The 24,119-nt window shown below is 42.4% G+C and overlaps 1 protein-coding gene across 1 annotated transcript in view; it reads right to left on the reverse strand.

The window, feature by feature from the left end:
• The window catches only part of ZDHHC17 (zDHHC palmitoyltransferase 17), a 122,640-nt gene extending 98,746 nt beyond the window's left edge, over positions 1 to 23,894 (reverse strand). Inside the window, exons 1-2 of the mRNA XM_074942003.1 lie at positions 23,738 to 23,894; positions 1,595 to 1,698 (exon numbers count right to left, since the gene is read on the reverse strand). Coding sequence (XP_074798104.1) covers positions 1,595 to 1,698; positions 23,738 to 23,800 — 167 coding nt within the window. The 5' untranslated portion in view covers positions 23,801 to 23,894. The remainder of the gene's footprint in view (positions 1 to 1,594; positions 1,699 to 23,737) is intronic.
• Positions 23,895 to 24,119: the final 225 nt, after the last annotated feature.

Below are 24,119 nucleotides of genomic sequence, written 5' to 3' on the forward strand. Positions count from 1 at the left end.
TTCTCTGCCCTCTGTGCATCTGAGGGACCGTATCCCTCTGGTGGGGATCTGATCTCCTCTCCCTGGCCTCCCATGTAAGCTGGCACTGGGGGAAGCCCCCTGCCCTACTGACACAACCATATCTTATTCCTGCACAATGACCAATAGTAGCCAAAGCTCATTAAAAAATTGTTTCCCCCAGAAAATATAAAACTTTCCCTCTTTACATTAAGAAAAATAGGCAATCTCAGCCTCCCCATCTACCTCCAAAAAGTCAGTGTTCACAAAGAATTAAATATTGGCTGGCTACAGTTCACTAAAGAAATTACCCAGGCTACATCCACCCTCCAGCACTTACAGCAGCGTAGCTGTGCCACTACAGAGTGTGTGGTGGAGATGCTCTAAGCTGACGGGAGAACTCTCTCCTGTCAGCTTAATAACTCCTGCCTCCGTGAGAGGCAGTAGCTATGTTAGCCAGAGAAGCTCTCCTACTGACATAGTGCTGTCTAACTGGCTTTTAGGTCGGTATAACTTATGTCACTCAGGGGTGTGAGCAACGTAAGTTATATCGAAGCAACCTGTAGACAAGGTCTCAGTCACATACAAGTGTAAATTTGTTAGTCTCTAAGGTGCCACAAGGACGACTAGTTGTTTTTGCTGATACAGACTAACACAGCTACCACTCTGAAACCTGTAAAAGAATAACGTTTCAATTCATTTACCATGTCAACTAAAGTACAAGTGAGGTTATCTTCACTGTGTTGCAGAAAAGATGTTGCATTGTTGTCACATGGAGATAAACAAAAACAACAGCAGCAGTTCAGCAAGCCAAACAAAAAGGCTCAGTGTACTGTCATATTTTCTCTCATACCACTCACAACACAACTCTATATTGTACTGCATGCACTCCGATATTATAATTATGAAAATCATATAAGCACCCAAACTGCAGGAGAAACAACCAGCCTCCCTCTCCACTTTCTGCATTGTGTATTAATATAAAATAATAACAGCTTCATATTTGAGATAATCTGTTTTTTATGTAATTTAGCACCTATATAAAAATACTTATCCCAGTGATTCATTCTTACAAAGATTAATTGCTACTGTACTACTTGGCAACCAATTTACAGTTTTATGGCAGTGTTGAAATTGTAGATTTAAAGGTGATCAGGGGAATCCCACCTGTGCTCCAATGGTCTAAGCACCTAAAATCACATAAGCATTTTGTAACTATGTATGATCCACCCCATCTAGTAATTTATTTGTATTTTAAAACATAAGGAACACCATAAATAGAAAGAAAAACTAATTTCAGAAAGCATTTAATCTCTTCATCATCCACCCAAGCAATAATCTAAATTTCAACACTCTGCATAAATGCTTCTGTATATTTTCATACAGTGTGCATAAATTTCCCTCAAAAGCATTTTTTTTAATTCATTTTTCAAATCGTGTACTATAATCCACCAGCCCAGGATTGCTGTTTCTGAGGATACAAAAAATAAATTATTCATTCAAAGTTTATGCAACTAAAACAAAGAGATTTTCATTTTACTGTCATTCCACTAATGGAGATATTGACAAATTTAAAACTGCAAAAAAATACACTTACTGTGTAGCTTTGACAATGTCCCATGTGCTGTAATCATCAATGTGGCTTTTCCGTCCAAGAGAATCACTGTATCCATGGTTATAATGGCTTTGGGGCTTGATTTCCTACAAAATGGAAATCTGCTATTAGGACATGAGATTTAGGTTTACTGCTAGAATTCTTAAAATATTTGTAACTGAACAGCATTTATTTTGAAATATTTCCATTTGAATACAAAAATACTATATCCAGTTGAACATAGAATAAAATCAGTTAAATCTGGCCAGGATACATGATCAAAACTTTTTAAATGTTGTGAAATGTACCACAGTATTCTTTAATAAATACATTTCAAGACCTTAGTTTTAGGTCTCATCCAAGAGATGGCACACCTGCAGCTGTGCAGTATCACCAAATCCCATGCTGCAGGCATTCATTCAGTACTGTTTTAGAAGACAGAGTGCCTCCTCAACCGTAATGGCCATCTTCACAAGTATGTAAAATATGACACCTTATAGCTTTTTAATTATATATCAACACAATCAAAAATGAGTATCAAATGTATGATTGTTTACTTTTTGTCTTGAATTCTGTAACTGTACGCTGTTAAACAGCTGCCATATTTCACCCCACAGATGATGCCTATTATATGTGTAGTAGTAAAGTGCTTTTGGGATCATTACTACTATGGTGACTATAACCTAGTTTTTATATTCTATTGGAGCTCTCTGATCATAACTAGCAGCTTATCAACTGGGCAATAGAAATCACGTTTTAAGACTCTGAGATACACAAAATACCCTACTAACATGAAATGAGTTCCCTTCTTTTGTTATAAACCTAATGGAAGGGAAAAGAAAAAATGAACAGGAAACATCCTCATCTTACTTCAATTGGGGGGGAGGAGTGAGCGTGAAATAGGGATGTAAATATTGATTTAAAAAGTTAACCAGTTAAACAATTAAAATTATATAGTTTAACAGGTTAACCGAGGTTGCTCCAGCTGGTCTGGTGCAGGGCAGCCAGGGCTGGGGGTCCCGCTGCCCCAGCCCAGCCACGGCCAGGGGTCCCACCATCCCGGCGCAGCTGGGGTTGCTCCGGCCAGCACAGCCAGGGCCAGGGTCACTCTGGCCGGGCTGAGGCCCGCTGACACGGCCAGGGCTGGGGTCCCGCCAACCAGTGCTGCCAGGGCTAGGGGCCACGGTCCCGCTGGCCCGGCATGACTGGGGTTGCTCCATCCAGCACAGCTAGGGCCAGGGTCGCTCCGGCCGGGCTGACGCAGCCAGGGCTAGGGTCCCACCAGCACAGATGAGGCTGGAGTCGCTTCAGCTAGCTGGGCCTGGGGTCCCACCAGCCTGTCCGGCACTTCACGGCGGGAGTCACTCCAGCCAGCCAGCCCGGCCTGGCCACCAGGGCTAGAGTCCCTCTGGCCAGTGCAGGGCTGCCGGGGTTAATGGTTAAGGTCGGTTAACAGTAAGCCTAATACTTACCGGTTATCCTTTTACCTCCCTAGAATGAAAGTGAGAGAATGAGAATGAGTGAGAAAATGTGTGTGTATGTAGACAGCTATTCTCAAGTATATAAAAAACATATGACCTTACAAAAATTGGATCTACCAAAAGAGTTAAGAGGTCTAGGCTTCAAAGCAAAAATGGCCTAGTCTGTTCATTGTACAGCCCTGATTTAGCACATACATTTCCTAAGTCAGGGACCATGTTGTCTTCTGAGGTATAGCGCTCAAATTGTCAACATGCAAATAACTGTCAGCTGCAGAGTCTCTCAACCATTAATCGCTTTAGCTATATCATACCACCTCCCTTTAAATAAGTTTTTTTTGTTCTCCATCATTACTATAGTGTTATCCTGGAGAGCATTAATTCACTCTCATCCTCATCAGCACATTAAATACAGATAAGCAAACAATCATACTTAGTAGTCCAAACCAAACAAAAAGACTGCTTTCCCCACTTTAAGTTATAATTTACATAAAATTTTAAAAGAAAGATTAAATGTCAGTTATTTCATTTAGAAATGTAGTTTACTACAACTTACAGTGCTGTAAAAGAATGGCTAAACAGCTAGATAATACAGAAGATGTGATTCTTTTCAGCAAGTCTGCAGGTATAATGGGCTCAATGCAGCAGAAAACAGGCTTCACAAATAACTTCAACTATTTCCTATTCGGACAAGAAAGTACCTTTTCCTACAGCAGTTTAGGAATGTTATATTAATAATTTTGCAGCTGCTCCCTTCCTGGGGCAAAGTTTGTAATGGATGATTGTTTGCTCACTCACCACACTTCAATAGGTCCTGACATCCTATTCTTTCCAGCTAACTGAACATTTTGGAAGTCAGACAGTTAAGTTAAGAGAGGAACTGTACAGCCTAAAAATTGTCACTCCTAGCCCTCCTACCCCCAAAAATGAATCAATGAGGTGACAAAGAGGGGAACCAGTGTTAGAAAGAACACATGTCCAACCTGCTTTAACAACAGTTTAATAATAAAAAGAAACTAATGACTCTATTTCCTCATTGTTAACCAGTAGCTAATAAAGCAGATTAGAAATGGACTACCAATCTCTTCTATTGAGTTTATGGGACAATGCTGTAAATGCCATACTTCAGCAAAATGGTAACCTCCAGCATCAGGCTCAATTACTCATATTGTATCTTTAAACTTCTAAAGCAAACAAAACATCTCAGTTTATTCATGGTGAAGTGCTTCTTTAACTTGTGACATTTCAGATTGTTGGGATGAATGCAGCTTTACTTAGCAATTTTTCTATTAATATTATCAGTTGGTCTCCTTAGCAACCCAGTCAATAGAATTTCACCCAGAAATTTCTGCATCAAGCCCAATAACCTAGGCTTGAACCAGAACATATCTTTTAGGAGATAAATGTCAGGAGAACTGGAGTGAAAACACAAAACAAATAAGTTCCCAATCCCACTTACGTGAAAATGTCCCACCACAGGATCATAATACCTGCAGCAAAGTTTGTTGTTCTGCCTTGGTGGAAATGAGTCCCACTTGAGGTCACAGCCCTGTTTTACTCAAGTACTTGGGATTCCCATGAAGCAAGACTCAGAAATCAAACGTCGCAGAACATGAGTCAATTCACCCTGCAGGCAGAAATTTTCCAGTTTTGGTCTCTTTCTGGAGGTGAATGATTTGGAAAGTCTGAGCAAAAACTTTTGATCTCGGCATGATGGAAAACTTATTTTTTCTACATCAAAAATTATTGAAAGGGATTTTTTTTAAAACAGGTCTATCACTGGAACAACTGGAGATTCAAAAATGAAATTTTACTTAGAAGTATTTCTCTTTACAATGAAAATCCCTGAATTATTTAGTTATAAGCCTCTGGAAAAAAAAGCACTTTGCACATGTATGGTACAAGTGATACTACTTTTACCACACTTGTTCATGAATATTCAGAGAGGATGAATATACAGAACTCCTTAACTTCATGGATTATTCCAAAACTGCAAGGGCAATTTCCAAAAGTTTTATGGTAATGCCAGATAGTGTTCCAGCCTAGCAGGTTACCAATAAAGTTGAAAGCAAAAATCAGTATCAACTTGCTCCAGCTCTGAGCTCGGGTTGCCAACATTCTAAAAATGCACAAAACTGACCACCCACCACTCACTCCATCCCCACTCGCTCTCCCCCACCCTCACTCACTTTCACCGGGCTGGGGCAGGGGTGCAGGAGTGGGTGAGGGCTCTGGCTGAGGGCGCAGGCTTTGGGGTGGGGCTGGGTATGAAGGATTTGGGGTACAAGAGGGGGCTCCAGGCTGGGGCTGAGGGGTTGGGAGTGTGTTCAAGGTTAGGGTAGGGGGTTGAGGTGCGGGATGGGGTGCGGGATCCAGCTGAGGGTGTGGGCTCTGGGGTGGGGTCAGGGATGAGGGGTTGGGGTGCAGGAGGCGGTGCCAGGACTGGGAGAGAGTTTGGATGCAGGAGGGGGCTCCGGGCTGGGATGCAGGCTCTAGGAAGGAGCCTGGGTGTGGGAGGGGGCTCAGAGCTCGGGCAGGGGGTTGGGGTGCAGGAGGGGGCTCAGTTTTGGCATGGTGGGAGGGGAGGTTCGGGGTGTGGGCTACGGTCAGGCGGAGCTTACCTCAAGTGGCTCCCAGAAGCAGCCAGCATGTCCAGCTCCTAGGCAGAGGGGCCATGGGGCTCTATGTGCTGCCTGTGCTGGCGGGCTCTGCCCCCACAGCTCCCTTTGGCTGCGGTTCCCAGCCAATGGGAACTGCGGAGCCAGTGCTTCGGGTGGGGGCAGTGAACGGAGCCCCCTGACCCCCGCACCTAAGAGCCGGACATGCCAGCCGCATCTGTGAGCCGTATGGAGCCAGGGCAGGCAGGGAGTTCTGCCTTCGCCCCACTGCGTCACCGATGGAACTTTTAGCAGCCCAGTCAGCACAGGGTCCCTTTTCAATCAGGTGTTCCAGTCAAAAACCGGACGCCTGGCAATCCTACTCTGGGCAATAAAGGTTAATATGTCCCAAAATTTATAGGACAAATACACGATAAGTGTGATGGGTCATGCAACCCACACAAGGCTTGAAGGGGCCAGGTAGACCAATTAACTCCCCAGGCTGCATCTGGAGGAGGAGTCAGGGAGCAGGGATTGATTAAATGAAGCTCAGCTGGGCAAAAACAGGAGGGGTCTGTATAAAGGAGCTGAGAGCAGAAGGGGGCTGTAGTGAAGTAGTCTGCAGTCACTCCCTGGGGGAAGGGAGGTGTGTTTGGGGCTAGAGATAGGTTGCCTGCAGTTACTCCCTTGGAGAAGGGAGCTTGGACTGGAGAACCAGAAAGGCAGGAAAGGGTAAAGGCAGCAAGGTGTGGGGTACGGAAGACCTTGGCTGCTGAGAGAGCCCCTGAGCTGGAACCCAGAGTAAAGGGCGAGCCCAGGTTCCCCTACTAGCCACTGGGGAAGTAGTGCAGACCAGACAGTGGAGAGCAGACTGCCTGGGACAGTTCTCCTTGGAAGGCTTTGATATCCAGGAAGGGGAGGACCCCAGTGACCTGGCTAGAGTGCCAAGTGACGAAGAGGAAGCTACAGCTCCTGGAGCAAAAGGAGCTGCAGGATGAGAGAAGATGGGTGGAGAGATATCCAGAGGAGGGTCTAACACCTGGAAGGAGCTAATCTCCAAGAGCAGCCAGGAGGAGGCCCTAAAAGACATACAAGGGGCACTAAAAGACAATATTTAAAACCTATACTCAAGAGTAACTCATAAACCAAACCACACAAGATTATCTAAATTTATGTTTCTATAGAACTTCCTTGTTCCATAGGGCAAACACAGTCCATAATGCTTGGGGGGGGGGGGGGAGAAGAGGGGAGAGATAGGGAAAGAGTAAGACCTTAGTCACTATACTGTATGTCTAATGTTTGTTACACTTTTCAGATTAGTCAGAATGACAACATAACAAGAATACAACACCTTTGTTTCCTCAATGCCATTCTGAAGACAAAGGATATAAACCTGTAGAGAATCTACGAAATAACTTGACTTTATGCTTACACTGGCAGTATTCGTTAGCATACACATCTGGTACCCAAATCATCAACACATGGAACATGTTTTCCCATTTCACGGTCACACTACTTCACACATAGTTCAGTCCTTTCAACATTCCATTAGCCTGAAAGCTAAGCAGAAAAACTGGTTAAAATCTCTATATTCCAGTGGTATGCTGCCATCTATGCAAGACCCCTAATAATAGCAGCAGGGCACCTACTGCCAAAGCAAATGGGGACCAGGCATATTACAGCTGTTGCTCTAGGTATCTGGGAAGGAAGCCACATTATGTCTGCAAAGGAGGAGGCAGCTTTGCAGAAATTCTCTCTTTGCAGTCTCAGAATAAATCAGACTCTCTTATATGGAAGAACAGTGCTGAGAAAAAAAGTGCCAAATATAGAAAGAGTTGTAAGATGCAAATCAAGGCCTAAAATAAAGTAAGACAAAATCCAAACTTAAATGCCTGGATGTTGCCCTTTTTACTTTGAATTTGAAAGGTGATGCCATGCAAAGTTATCACAGTGCCAGTAACTGTATCAGCACTGTTCACCTACAGCTACACTAGGCAGCAAGGATTTTGCATACCACAAATCATAGTGAACAGAGCTTGAAAAGCCTACTGGATACATACTAATGTGAGGATAAACCAAGTAGAGAAAGGTTAGTACAAAAGATGACACTACAGAATTCCAGCACAGTACTCTAGTTCAGCCTATTTCTTGCCCTTTCTCAGATGCTTAGAGATGGACCATCTCTTTTTCCTATTCAAGCCTCCTAACTGCTGTAAAGCAGACATTAAGGCTGGAAAACTTCATTATTTCCCCAATCCCCTCCTGGATGTTACTTGGGGGAGTCATGAAACTATGTAGGTTAAGTATTAAATCAGAGGGAAGAGTCTTCCCGACCCAGATATCACTTTCCACAGCACTTTAGTTTTCCATGGTAGCCTTTCCTTCAAATAATGACTACGCCAATTTTGCTTATTGTATAAAACCTGTGAGGATTATGGGCCTAAACTCACTATAATCTGTAAATAATCCTTTAAACAACATGAATATTATTTTTTAAGTGGTACATGTTTGCTGGTGAAGTTTTAAAGAAAGTCAAATCATTGGACTTATGGAAGCCCTGGAACAGAGTTGAAGTGCTAAATCAGCTTTTAGCAGTCAGTAGCGCCTTCTGCAGGTCTAGAAAGAATATTTTCTTCATTTCAGTTTATTCAATGAGTTCAGTTTAATGACTAGTTCAAAGCTGAGAAACTGACTGGAAGTTGAAAAAGCAGGAAAGCTTGTTTTCCTCTTCCAGTCTATGAATAAAAACTAGGTGTGAGAGAATGACAGCTACTATAGTGCCAAAGTCTTGAAGGTCAGGGTGACCAGAAACAGTTTAATTCACTAGCTTCAGCTTTAACAAATCAGTTAGTTTTAAATGCAAAATATGTTTTGATAAACTCACTTTTTCTTATATATCCAGCACATTTAAAGAAGTTCTATTTAACTAGTAAAATTTTTAAAACTCTGTTTTTATGCATTTTAATTGAATTCCAATTTCCATCCAAATGCAGCTTGACACAATTTCACGAGTAATTCATCATCATCTAGTAAATGTTAGTAAATGTAACAAGAAAATGTAAAAGTTAAAAATGTGAATATATGTTTACCTATATAATAGCTTAAATGTATGCGTGTATACACATATATATAGGTATACCGAGAGAGAGAGAGAATCATCCTGATTACCAGTCGTATCAAATTTAGTGTACTGTAAAGGCTACAGTTTTTGTAAATACACGTTTTAATAGTTGCCAACTAGAGCAGTGTTTCCCAAACTTGGGACGCCACTTGTTCAGGGAAAGCCACTGGGGGGCCGGGCCAGTTTGTTTACCTGCCACGTCCGCAGGTTTGGCCGATCGCGGCTTCTACTGGAAGCATGTCCTCTGGAATGGTGGCCAAAGCATGAAGGAGCATACAAATGTTTAGCATGTCGGGCACGTAAATACCTTGCAATGCCAGCTACACTCTTTCAAGTACGCAGTCCTAGCCCTGTTTTGTAGTTACAGTTACAGATATTTCACTTACAGTACATTACTGCATCTGGTGCCACTAACATTAAGATGCCTCTACCCTTGTAACCATTTTCAGAACTGGACCTGTGCTAGGTCCTGCTTCTGAAGTCAAAATAGTTGGAACACAATATGGGGAGAAATGTGTAAGAGAAGGGGAGTAGAGAAGTACTTGAGGACCCTCTTACTTTAAAATTTTATTTCATTTGCAGGCAATTTTTAAGCTATGTTCTTTGTGTAAAAAAAAGTGAACTGAATTAACAAAATTATGGATACAATTACATTATATATCTAAATATGAATAAATCTTTGCTGAACAGTAGTGATACTTCAAAAACAGATTTCTCCAGTATAAAGTATACAAAAATACGTATAAAAGAGACTTCTCACTAACCCCCCTCTAAGATTTTAGAGAGGAGAGGATTCTGCAGACTGATAAGATCAAATCAACTGTAACCACATCATCTTCATACATAACTACTCAAAAAAGCTACTCTCAAAAAAACTACTCTCAAAAAAAAAAAAGCTTACTAAAATAAAAGGCATTATAATGGCTAGTTTTCAGCTATTAAACCATTAAATCACATAAAACGCATTGTCACTTAAATTTACTTTTTAGGTTTTTACACTTTTTTTGGTAATACAGTCATAGAAGCTAGAAAATTTGTTCCCCTGCCAGCACAGCCCTTTTCCATCTCCCAAACATTTTCTTATATTTTGAGAGATTTTAATATGGCTTTTTAAATTTAATTTTAAATTATTTCAATTTTAAAAGCACTGGATGTCAAAACACAATATCTGTGCACCATCATATGGATTATGACCTTGACCCTGCAAGTGCTCCGCACAGACAGACCCCTGAACCTGCCTGGAGCCCTAGGGAAGTTAATAGGAAGCTAACCAAATGAAGCGGCCTGTCAATCTGATTTGAGAATAATAAACCAAATTCATCCCAGGTGTCACTGAGTTAAATGGAGTTATACAAGGGTTGAGTCTGGCCCAGTAAATTAGTCAGCTGTTTTTATTTATGGTGGAATGGAAGATTAAAGTACAGATTACTTTCCGCACAGTTAACTTAAAAGGAAACTATCAAATTAGAAATCCTACTCTCAGAATGTTTTACCTACCATTATTAAAGTAAGAAAGACAACAGTAACAAAGATTAACAAAAAATAGCTTCTCATTCCCCCCCTACTTTGTTTACTTTGTGCATTTGACAGTTCTTTATATAGTCAGTTTCATTATTTCGCTGTCACCATTTTCCAGCTTTATGTGGGTTCTTACTCAATAGCATGGGAAAGAAAAACATTTTTAAAAACCAGAAAATATGGCTGCAACACACAAAACTGGAAGGTCCAGATTTAGCAACAGAAGCTATTTTTTATTTTTTTTTTAATTGAATTCATTTCAAATTGATGGTGAGTCAACATTTATGTCAAATTTTTACCCTACAATTTTGTCACTCTCTCTCTTCACAGAGGGGGTTCAGAACCTTTCCAACCTAAACAGAAGAGATATTCTCAGTATTTTTCCACATCTAGTGACAAAGATATTCTCTCTGAGAATCATCTTTGAAACATAAGCCCATTAAGAAACCAACAATTTCTAACTCTGTGGCTACAAAGAAAAAACACCAAACATTAATCAACCAATGCAGTATTGCCTTCCTAATTCAGAAGAACGCCAATCCATCTGTTGCCGCTCAAAGCTTTTACTAATTTCAACAGTTGAAACTGACCAGATTGTTGTCTGTTTTCATTTCTAATAGTCAGAAGGGCAGCAGTGAAACTGTCAAGAAGGAGCTCAGTTGAACTCTGCTGCAGACTGGGAAGACTACAATGCAGCACAAGAGGCAAGGATTGCTGCTACTCAGTAGCACCCTGCTCCCTCTGAATTAGTGAAAAAATTCTCACACTGATTTCATTAGTGCAAGATCCAGACCCAGGGAGGAATACTCAAAAATGTGGGGGAAGGGTAGAGAAATGGAGAACCTCACCCAAATTTATACCAGCCAGGTAGCTCTGAACTTTGGTGGGCGAAGGGGGGAAGAATGGAGGAGGAAGCTCCTTCCTTCCACACAAGTGGGGCTTCCACTTACAAGCCAGACACAGTCCAATCCCAAATGTCTACACAGCAATTAAACAGACCCTTAGCCTGTGCCCAGCAAGCCCTAGTCAGCTGACATGGGGCAGCTCTGGATGTTTAATTCCAGTGGTGACATATCCAAAGTGACTTTTCTGAGAATGAAGAAAATCGCACACACCACTGATGAGTAGGACCAGTTTAAATGGAGATTTACTGACACATGTGTGGGTTTAAGCTTTCAACCTTAACTTTGAATTAATTTTTTGTAGACACATTTTCTTGTTTCTTTTTAGAAACAGAAACAAGTGACTGGCATTTAAAAAAAAAATCAACCTTTCTCACAAAATACACAATGCACAAACAATCCTGCCTGCCCATCTTCCATCCAAAGACAAATGCAAATTTCCCCAATTTTCCAGTAGTAGATGAGGAAGGGGGAGAAGTTTGCTAAGCACACATAGAAGAGGATCCATAGGAAACGTTTTTTTAAAAAGAAGTTTTAAGGTTCTGTGAATAAGTGGTCTAAGCACAGAATACTGAAGCAGTAGCAACTCCAAAGTATATATAGCAAGAGGCAACAAGCAGGTCAACATGCCTGCTTGGGACATAAGGAGTGGAGTGAAATACTGTTGCTTACATCTGTTACATATGGTTGTGGAAGACAAAAACAGATGGCTAGGACTTTTGTTCCTTTAAAATGTTAAGTAATATTGCTGCCAAGGGGTAATGTGATCAAATTTGTACAGTCAGATTCTGGTTTCTGACAGAGTTAATAAACCAATGCTTTTCAAAGGGAATCCTAACAGAACAAAAAAATACCAATAAGGTACTAAAAGTTTCTGTGAAAATGCAGAATTGCATATAAAGGCATGGTATGCAATAACTAGATGAAGATTAGCTTTAAGAAATCCAGGAAACAAGGAGAGATTGTGGTAAGACTATCAGCTCTTCAGGGCAGGGACTATGCCTACACATGTGTTTTGTACAACAACTTGATCATGACCAGATTCTCTGGGTACAACCATAATAAAATATTAAACCACTTAATTAAATAAATAACAGAACTAGTAATTACAAGAAGTGTAGTTTAGTTTGTTACAATCGATTTTTTTCAAAATTGTTGCCTCTGAGGACTAAAGAGTGAAAAACAAAAAAATGTGGATCATTACTTAATATGGAGTGAGAACTCCTTAAAGCAAAGTGACCCATGAAGTACAGAGAAGCTGAATGCACTAGTTTTACAAAAAAAAGGGGGGAAGGGAGGCGCGGAAATCAGATGTTTTATGAGAACAAATGACTGACTCTACACACTCCAAATTTACTTGCTTATCATGGACCAATACTACCGGTAAGATGCTCACAGTAAAAATCTCTCTAAAATGGGTACATAAAGCAATTAACTGCATTGCAGAGTGAACTATTGAAGATCTTGCCATTTTCTTCTCAAAAACAAGAGTTCCTCCTCTCAAATTTGGGTAGGATTTAGGACAACTTAGGACACACCTAATGCTGCACCTTGCTTTGATTAACCATTCCTTTTATCTTACCTTTCATCCTTTCCTGACCCAATGACGGTTCGTCTATAAATACTTGGGGGGATGAGGGGAGAGAGAACAACTCTACAGTCTAGTAGCTAGGGCATCCACCTGGGAGACCCAGTGTCCATTTCCCCTGCTCTGATGAGTCTATTTACAGAGAGTGAAATACCTGCAGCACGAGAAATTAAGAGTGTCTACACTACAATAAAACAGCTGTGGCTGGCACAGGTCAGCTGACTGGACTCATGGAACTCGGGCTGCAGGCTATAAAATGGAAATGTAAATGGTAGGGCTCAAGGTGGAGCCCAGGTTCTGGGATCTTCCTCCCTCATGGGTGTCAGAGCCCAGGCTCCAGCTAGAGCCTGAATGTCTACACTGCAGCCTGAGTTCTTTGAGCCTGAGTCATCTGACCTGAGCCAGTCACGGGTGTTTTATTGCTGTGTAGACATATGCTTAAGGAGCCTCACATCAGAATATCCCATAGCTCAGTGGTTAGAGCCCCTTCCTGAGACTTCTGTTCAAAGCCTCTCTCCCTCTCCAGCAGATGGGGGAAATTGAACCTGGGTCAACAACATTCCAGGCAAGTGCTTTACCCACTGGGTTAAAAGTTATAAGGTGGGCACCACCACCTCCACCAGCTAGATTTTTAATGTGACCCAACCCAGTAGGCAGCCAAACACTGATCCTCCCTGGTTAGCAAACAGCTCTGGTGTTTAGGCTGGAGATATATGTTCAGACTCCTAGAGTGAGGCAGCAGTGCACATGCTCAGAGGCAGAAACTTAGGTGCTTTGAGAGCTTTCACTCTGAAAACTGAAGTGCCAAATGAGTTTAAGCACCTACAGGGTTCAGTGGAGTTTTGTGAATCACAGTGGAGCCTGAAAGTGGGACTTAGCTGCCTAAACCCAGATATAGGCACCTAAATCTGGGGATTAAGTGCCTAAATCCCTTGTGAATCCAGGCCTGAATCATTAGTCATTCTAATTCAATCCCAGACTCAGGACATTGCCCATGGTTAGCCAAGGTCTATGATGTTCAATCTATTCCTAGTAATTTCATATGCCAGTAGACCTTTCTTTTTCCCGTAGAGAAACACAGCTCCTGTACAATTACATGATCATGTCCTAATTGTTTAAAACTATAGTTCAAACTGTGGTCTGCAAAGCTCCAAAGAACAGAATCATAGAACAGCAGGGCTGGAAGGGACATCAGGAGGTCATCCCCTGCTCAAAGCAGAACCAATCCCCAACTAAATCATCCCAGCCAGGGCTTTGTCAAGCCTGATCTTGAAAACCTCTAAGGAAGGAGATTCCACAACCTCCCTAGGTAACCCACTCCAGTGCTTCACCACCCTCCTAGTGAAAAAGTTTTTCCTAGGTCAGGTTTAACACATGTTAACTAAGTCTGATCTAAACATGCCCTGTAGCTATGCTAGGAAAAAGGTAGCACGATTTTAGCTGGTAATGGGGTAGCCTCAGCTAAAACTCAACCAGATAAAACCCTGGTTTAAAGAGATACCATGAACTTGCATGCATACACGCGCGCACACACTTTCATTGGGAATTTTTTTTCCTACTGTATCACAATATTTTTACTGCTACAAGATGAGTAGCAAAAATGACAAAAAAAATAAGCCCTCTATTCTCCAATATTCATTATTCAGTTTGTTTACTTTGTGCATTTGAAAACACTTTGGGTATAACCTACTCCCTTGTACATCAATTTCTCTTAATTGTGGGGGTCTTTCACACAGCAATAAGGGAGAACACTTTTAAAAAAAAAAATTAAAGCTGGAAAGTGTGATTGTAAAAAAGTTGCAGGGAAAGTTTTGTACCCGAAACAAGATTTAACTTTTTTTGGAAACTAAAAAAAGTTCAAGTGGACAGCGTTTCCTTAAAAAAAAAAAAAAAAAAAAAAAAAAAGTCAAAAGAACTCAGAAAAACATATTTGAAAAAGCCTTCTGTTATTTCAAGCATTCCAAAATAATCCTTTCACTGAACACAAAAATTGAAAGTGGAAAAACTCTTCTTAGCAAAGTCAACCACCAAACTAAATGATTAATCCTGCACATTTCCCAATGCAGAGGCAAATTTTTACATTATAAATGGGTGAATAAAGATACTCAACTGGAGACATTAAGCCAGAGGTGGGCCACATGTGGCCCGTGGGACCGTCCTGCCTGGCCCCTGAGCTCCCAGCCGGGGAGGCTAGCCCCCGGCCCCTCCCCTGCTGTCCCTCCTCCCCCACAGCCATGCTGCCGCTTGGGCGGTACAGCTTGCACCTGTCCACCTCCCATGCTTTCCAATAAACCTATCCTGCCACTCTTAGCGGCATGGTAAGGGGGCGGGGGAGGTTGGATAAGGGGCAGGAGGTCCCGGGGGGCACTCGGGATGGTTGGATGGGGTGGAGGTTTGGGTGGGGGGGGGTCAGGAGATAGGGAACGGGGGGCAGTTAGGGATAGGGGTCCTGGGAGGGGGCAGTCAGGGGACAAGGAGTTGGGGGGGGGGTCAATGGGTCGGGGGTTCTGAGGGGGGCAGTCAGGGTGCAGGAAGTGGGAGGGGGCAGGGGCCAGGCTGTTTGCGGAGGCACAGCCTTCCCTACCCGGCCCTCCATACCGTTTCGCAACCACAATATGGCCCTTGGGCCAAAAAGTTTGCCCACCCCTGCATTAAGCCAACCACTGTATTTGGAGGTCAGAAAAATCATGGGATTTCATGAAGAAATGAAGGAGTAAGCCATGCTTGTTCAAAAGTGAGGGCTTATCTACACTTACACTGGTGCAGCTGTTGTGCTGTAGCACCTAGTGAAAACACTACCTATGCCGACAGGAGAGCTCTGTCTACACCAGGAGTTAGGTTGGTATACTTTTGTCACTCAGGAGTGTGGATTTTCCATACCCCTAAGCAACACAGTTATATCAACATAAGCTTGTAGTGCGGACCAGGTCTGAGGGATAGTCTACGTTACAGCAGTACATTCCTGTGGCGCATTTGGTGAAGATGAGCTATGACCATGGGAGAATGCTCTCCTATTGGCATAATTACTCCACCTCAATGAGAGGCAGAAGCCATGTCAGCAGGAGAGTGTCTCCCGCTGACATAGCACAGTGTGGACACCGCTTTAAGTTGATGCAACTTACGTCACTCAGAGGGATGGCTTTTTCACACCTGAGCAACATAAGCTACATTGACTTAAGCGTTAGTGTAGACAAGCCATAAGTGTCCAAAATTGGACCATTCTGATTAGCTGACTTCTAGTCATTCAGTGCCTTTAAAAGCACCTCAAAATTAAAGGATAATATTCATTTTAATACACAAAAAAAGTTAAGACATTTTAAAATGGTATTTCCAAAATATCCAATATTTGAGCACTCACTAGAATCATGAGGTATTATTTAAAGACAAGCATACATACACTGAAGTTTTACAAACATAGGCAAGGCAATTTTTTTTTTTTAAAAAAGTTGAATACAAAGCTTGAGCTATTTAAATTAGGAAAGGTTTCAGAGTAACAGCCGTGTTAGTCTGTATTTGCAAAAAGAAAAGGAGTACTTGTGGCACCTTAGAGACTAACCAATTTATTTGAGCATAAGCTTTCGTGAGCTACAGCTCACTTCATCGGATGCATCGATGCATCCGATGAAGTGAGCTGTAACTCACGAAAGCTTATGCTCAAATAAATTGGTTAGTCTCTAAGGTGCCACAAGTACTCCTTTTCTTTTTAAATTAGGAAGTAAGCTAAAGAATAAAGACAAAAGGTTAAAATAGTATTTTATAATAAATTAGTATTGTGTTTTATAAACTATATAAAAGATCAAAAATTATTTTCCAACAGGAGCTCTTTATATTCATCTTCAAATGTTTAAGCAAAAATATTAACTCCTAATGAGTTTAAATTAAAATATTTTGTATGTTATTTACTGCTTTATTAAAATTATTTTAACAATGCACAAATCCTCACTTAACAGGAATCTACTTATACAGCAATATTTAGCAACTGAATCAAACCTTTGCCATGGCTGTAAGTAACGCAGTATTTCATATCAACATGTCTCCAAACTTTAGTTTAAGTATGGTACTTGATACAAAATACACAGTGCTAAAAACAGAACTTTGTTAACGAGAGGTAGAAGCTTCTTCAGAAACACATTGGTAGTGCGATCACGGTTTTAGTTTTAGTGAACAACAAAATACTATGGTGAAGCTGTGCCAGGTTGGACAGGGTCTGAGAAGCGTTGTAGAAATTCCCTCCGTACACGTGATTTGTCCCCTCTCTCTCCTGGGATTGTGACTAAACTATACAAATGGCAGCATCATCTGCTCAACACCAAAAAATACTGTAAATGAACTGATTACTCCATTCTAACCCAGCATTTTTCTTTACAATAGCAACAACTTACAACACTTTTCACAGGTGCCAACACCAATGCAACTTTTTCAATTAGTTTGACTAGAGTACTGAGAAAAATTTTGTTGAAATCCTCCCTTTAAAGACTTCGCTCTTCAACACTTCTCCTTGTATCTGCAGGGTACATTTGTATATTCAATACTCCTTCTGCTCTCCCAAAAAAATAGCCATGCACACACCTTAAAGCTTGCTAAGTGACAACAACGTAGTTACTTATGATTTGCACAAAACCCAAACACTTAAAAGCAAGGATATGAATAGTTAAGGACAAAAATATATATCACTGTTCACCAAAAAGCTCATTTCTATTCAAGTATAAAATATTCATAACACAACCACCTTAATCTCTGACCTCTGGATTACAGTGGGTTTATTTTTGTATGTATGTGTTATTGGATATCAGAATCAAAGTATTTTCTTTTAAGCTATGCTTTTAAATGGACAATATTTGCAGTTAAATCAACTGACAGTAATTTTTTTGGTAAAGTTCTTATCACTGCTGTTTCTTGAGAATAATCTTGAACAGGTAGTTATTCAGAAAAGCACATAACTAACATTACGTATGTACAGAAGTTTGCCTTATCAATTTTATAGTCTTAATGTGTACTTACAGAGTTTTCAGTTTCTTTTTTCAGGAGGATTGCGTTGTGTTTTCATCAGTACTTTCAACATTTATTTTGGATCAGTGTTAAGGTTATATTGTGATGAAAAATATTTTTTAACATAAAAACCAGAAGCCTACATCTTTCAAAAGTAACAAGAGATTTTTGAGCATTCAACTTGACACTTTAAAAAAGCCTGATTTTCTGAGAGTTGGGGGGGTGGGGTCGGGGCCTGCTCAGCTGTCTCGTTTGGCATCCAAAAGAGACACCCAGAATTTCTAATCAGTTTAGCATATAGGAAGTTTTAGGATTAATTATACCCTTCAATTATTCATTTCCCTGCTTTTAAGTGATGAGTTTTGTTGTGATAGGTATGCATATTATCAATTTATCAAACTTAACTGGCTTTTCAAATGAAGACTTCTGGGTTTTGGAATTTCCTGATTTGGGAATTTACAAACACGTTTCTTTTTTGTAGGTAAATGACGATACTTGATTTTTCATAAATAAATGGGATAACGATTAAAATAAAGGGTGCTTGTCAAGCTAATAATGGCTCCTGAAAGACAGCCTCATTCAATGCAAACCTAAGAAGATGCATACGTTCACTCTGTAGCTAAATTCGCCATGTATTTGCTGAACAGTCTAACGACTTCGAGCAGTAGTAGAAAGGTTAAACCAAAGAATACAACATATATCTTCTGGCAGAGAGAAACTAACCATAGATTAGGTCAAAGTTGTGGAACCAAGCCACTGACTCTCTTTGTTCATGGGGAATTTGACTGGGGAGAGAAAAAAAAAAATCAACTATGCATATACCTAGTACATCTGAAGCGCTCAGGGCACTTTACAAGTGTGGATAAGCATTATTAGTTTGATCTCAGAATTGCATGAGAGGCACTGTAGCATAATGGTTAAGCCAAGTTTTTTGGGCATTAGAAATCATGATTTGTTCAGAGCTCCTCCATAAACTCCCTTAGACCTTTGGACAATTATCCCTCTTTTCTTCAGACACTCACCTATAACAGACTTGTGCAACTCCTCCCTCGGGTCAGAGGGCAGTTGAAGGGAACGTGAGAGTGAGGAAAAGTAATTTTACCTTATCCTGTTTCTTTTAGGGTTTGAAAAGTAGTCCAAGACAATGCAAGTGTCATTATCATGAAATGTCATGAAATTATCCATCATCAAGATTTACTTCCCATATCTGTCAACTTCCATGACAGAACAGTGTCTAGTTTTCAACAGCCATTTTTAAAACACTGTACTATCCCTACCCTTGAAGACTACCTCTTCTTAAAACTTATTTGTGTCAAATTTTGTAGTGTAAAGTTATTTTGTTGGGAAGACAGAGGAACACTATGAAATATTACATATTTTACAAAAAAATTCAAAATTGAGACATTTTACTCTTTATTTCATGAGAATTTCTCTCACATACCCTGTATTTTGCTTTTGGGTTTTGTTTTGTTTTGTTTTTAATTACAAGGAAGATCACAATCAACCACAGTGAACGTCTACATATGTGCTGGGAGGTGCAATTCCCAGCTCATGCAGACATACCTGTGATAGCTCTCCTTGAGCTAACATGTTAAAAATACCACTATAGCCAGGGTAGCAAAGGCAGCAGCTTCAGCTAGCAGCCCAAATGCATACTCTCCTGACCTCCTGGGAATGTACTCAAGAGGCTAGCACAAGCCTTTGGAAACAATGCAATCCTGGACAGTCATGAAATCACTGCTGTACTTCAAGTAAATTTATTACCTAATCCATTAAGAATCTTTTCAAGTAACAGGCAATGGCAACAAATTCCACTCCTAAAAAATGCCAAATACTGAAAAACTATTTGGAAATAAAAACTAAATCCAACTGCTAACTTCAGCTAATTTAAGGTGTATGTGTGGAGGGGAGGAGGGAAATATTTATTGTTAGAAACAACAGCACTTCAATATTTGAAAGCATTGTTTTGCAATTTGCTGCTGCATCATTAGTGATGTGGCAACACACCAGTGGAGAGTCCCAACATTTCTACAGTCAAGCAGTACATACTATCCTGTACATAAACAGGAATCTATTATACTGCATATACTGTAAGCTCCTTGAAGCAGGAACTGCCTTTATTTTTTGTGGCCTTGGGCAGAACTGAGCAAGCTGTCAACCCTAAAAGAGTAACAGAATAATGTGATTAACATATTCTATCAGACACAGATGAACTTGCAGTAATATACAAGCATTTTCTCTAAAACTCTTTAGTTCAGATGCAGATTTTTTTTTTAAATAGTGTAGCCCCAAGGAGCCTCACTGTGCTAGGCACTGTATAAACACAGAAGATGGTCCCTGCCTAAGTTCCCTCTAAGCTGCACAGCCACACAGCAGGCTGTAAAGGGCCGCACAGGTGTGCAGCCACAGGGGCCTGGAGAGGAGAGAGGTAAGAGGTGGATGGGGAGGGGTGCAGGACTGCTGGCAGGGAGAGGTGCCTCTCCCCCAGTGCTGCTGCAGTGAGAGAGGGCTGGGGGGGACTCCTCTCTCCCCGGGGCAGCCTGCACCCAAACCCCTCATCCCTGGCCCCACCCCACAGCCCTCACCCCCTGCTGCATCCCAACCCTCTGCCCCAGCCCTGAGCCCTCTTGCGAACCCTGAACCCCTCATCCCCAGCCCCACCCCAGAGCCTGCACCCCCAGCCGGATCCCTCACACACCCCCGCACCTCAACCCTCTGCCTCAGTGCTAAGCCCCCTCCCATACCCCAAACCCCTCATCCCCAGCCCCACCCCAGAGCCCGCACCCCTGCCAGAGCCCTCACCCCTCTGCACCCCAAGTCTAACCCTCTGCCCTAGCCCTGAGCCCTCTCCTGCACCCCAAACCCCTCAACCCTGGTCCCACCCCAGAGTCCACACTCCCAGCCAGAGCCCTCAACCCCCTACACCCCAACCCTCTGCCCCAGCCCTGAGCCCGCTACCACACTCTGAACCTCTCTGCCCCACCCCCGCCACACATCACCCCCATATTGATGCACATAACACAACTCATTCCGCACAAGGATGTAAAAAATTAGAGGGAACACTTTGTCCCTGCTCCCAAAGAGCTTATTATCAAACTAACGAGTTTAGATTTTAAGCACTCTTCTCCATCTCTGTCCCTTCTGCCAAAATTCATTATTAATCTCTTGTTTTGCGGCTGAGCTTCTTGTCAACACAAAAATATCAAGTTTTGTCACTTGGACAGGAATTTGTGTCCTTCAGCGCTTTTCTGTAAAGGTAATATTCTACAGTCTTCAAAATCCTCCTTAATACTGAGCTGGCAGCATTGGTGTCCAACATAGCTCGGTCCTTAGCCATAAGGTAATTGGACAAAACATTGAAATCAACAGACACAAAACAAAACAAGTTGTACCAAAAAAAAAAAAAAATACTGAATTATAAAAAATACCAAAGAAAAATATATGAAAGACCCTTACTAGAAATGGATTACTCTAGCAGGAAAAAATATATCTCAGAAACAAGAAAGGATCGTCCACATTCTCACATAAAAACAATTCAATTTTGAATTTACCCAAATGAAAAAATTGATTATAAGGTGCAGTATGTACTTCAGTATTTATGTTCTAAAGATCTGGAGTCAATGATTCTTTAAAAAGTACCTGGGGATATCTGAGTATTTCGGCCCCTATCCTTCAAACACTGAACAAGTAGTCCCAACTGTCTTCAGTAAGATATGCCTGTGCAGAGCTCTGTCACACAAGCAAACGGTTCACAGGATCTAGTGAGTACAACTACTGAATGTCTCTTTTTCAATTCCAGCAACATCATCCATATTCATATCTCTTCTGCTTTAAATATCATCTGTATTAAGGATTCCAGGACCCGATCCAATGCCCAAGGAAATCAGTGGAAAGACGACAAGATGACTGAAGGAGAGAGAGTCTAAAATTCAATCCTCTGGTTGAAGTCTAACCATACAGAGTAATACTGGACTGTCATTTTCTTCTTTGGATTTAAACAGAAGTCTCCTTCGGTAACATTTTAAAGTTTGGTTTGGGTAGAAGCTAGGAGGAAGAGCATAATTATTGTTTACGCTACTTATTCTATCATTACTTTGTAAACTATTCAGTTTCAGATACCAAAGAAACAGTATCTGATTTTACTGCCTTACCACCACCACCTTGGCATATAAAACAAATATGCAAGCAATGTTGAGAATACCTTTGTTTACTATGAACTCTGCAAATATAATTATTCCAAATCAGCAAACCATTTTCAGCTCACAGTGATTCTCCTAACAATTTGTACGTGCTTTATTTTTTTGTTCCTTCATATTTTGTCAGTCTGTAAATTAGGATTCGGACCTTGCAATGCGATCAGCACGGGCAGACCTTTGCAATTCTCTGAGGACTTCATGTTTTCTGCAATTTTAGAATATTTGACCAATATTTTCCCTTACATCTCACTCCAAAGGAGAAAGTATCAGCTACAGAAGAAGGTTAGACAAATACCTTAGGCCAATTTTGAAAACTCCATTCATAAAAAGAGATGACACAGAACTTCTAATACCAAGAGTATTTATTCGAAGTTAGAAAGGAGGTGATCTCCTAGCATGGACAACAACAAGCAACATGCAGCATATTTACTTGCACTCCACCCAAGCTACCACCAAAGGACCTGTTTGCAGAGCACTGCTTGTCACTTAGGCCCAGAGTTTTTAAGACACTTAGGCATTGCAATGTCTGATTTCGGAGCCTAGATCTAATTTTTAAATGAGATTTAGGCATTTAGGAGCATACTCCTGTTGACTGTGAGTGGTTCCTAAGTGTCAAAAGCCTGGATGAAAATGAGAAGGACAGTCACATTTAGCACTATAGTGTCTCTTTAGATATCAAGAACCTAAAAGCATCTTTAAAATATTTGTTATGGAAAAGTAATACCATCTGTTTGACAAAACCTGGTACTTGGCACACCTATTTATCTTTTCATAGGCTAAGAAAACAAGTCTTACAATCCTCACCATATTAGGTGGGTAAGAGATCACACACAAAACTTTTGTTTATACTATTTACGATGTCCTTCAAAACCATCAGAGGGGATCTGGATAATGTTTATACATGGCTGACACACAAAAAAGGACTCTCTTTCAGTATGATACATTACCTAAAGTAACCTCTACATATTATCAAGAAAGGTTACAGTTTTATTAAAGCAAATATTAAAAAACATATAGTACACAAGATTAAGAAAAGAGTGTCTGTACAATTACTCCAGCACTTGTCCAGTATACTGAGGGGGGTGAGGTGGAGTAAAGACAAACACACACATCCCAGCAAGTTCAGGACTGAGTCGGACCAGGTCCAATTTCTTACAGCGAACTGCAGCTCAAGAAGAGCAGGAAGCGTTTATTCCAGGTCTGAACCGTTTGCCACCAGCAGCTTAGCGGTAACCCTCCTATGCTGTATAAACAAGCCCTGCGGTGTCACGGATGGTGGGGAGCAGGGTGCAGCTCCGCCCGGCAGGGAGCGAGGCTGTGCGGAGCCATGTGCATTGCGGAGTCTCCCACAGGGCCTTGCAGGGCTGTGCCCGGCCAGCGGAGCGTTCACCTGTGGACCGGGCAGGGATGCCACAGCCCGCACCCCTCCCCGCGGCCGGAAGCGGGTGAGAGCCCCGTTCGCAGGGCCGCTCGTCACCCCGGGCGCACCCCGAGGCGGTGACAGGGCACCGCCCCGCCAACCCTTCGCCCCGGGATAAGGGAAACGGCGGCCGCCTCCTCCCGCAGCGCAGCCGCCCCCGCTCCCCGCCCGGCCCCCGGGCCAAGGCAGCCGCAGCCAGCGCCCTCCACCCCCGCTCCGGCGGCCGAGCCACCCGCACAGCAGCCGCCCCGGGCCGGGAGCGGAGAACGGGCGGCAGCCGCGCCACCCACAGCCCGGCCCCCCGGGCGGCGCGAGAGCAGGGCGCGGCGGGCCTCACCTCGGGGTGCAGGATGGGGACGCAGCCCGCTTCTTTCTCGTACTCATCCAGAGGCGCCGCCATCTTGGTGCGAGCTCGCCGCCCGCTGCATGCTGGGTAGCGCGCTCCCCCCCCGCTCGCGCTGGGGAGCCCCGGAGCGGGCGGCCGCGATGCTGCGCTGTGGGAGGGGCCGGCAGGAGCGAAGCTGGTGACCCAGACTCGCCGCCACTCCTCCCCCCGGCTCGAGCCCCTGTGGCGGGAGCCGGGGTGGGGAGCGCGGCCAGCAATGACCCGCCCGGGGACGGGGTCCGCTCTCTGCTCCCCCGCGGCTCCGGTTGGTCCCGAGCCCTCGCTCCCTCCGCGGGCAAGTGGGCAGCCCCCCGGGAGCAGCGGTCCTGGGCCA

This window comes from Natator depressus, chromosome 1 (assembly GCF_965152275.1).
Source record: "Natator depressus isolate rNatDep1 chromosome 1, rNatDep2.hap1, whole genome shotgun sequence".
Lineage (NCBI taxonomy): Eukaryota > Metazoa > Chordata > Testudines > Cheloniidae > Natator > Natator depressus.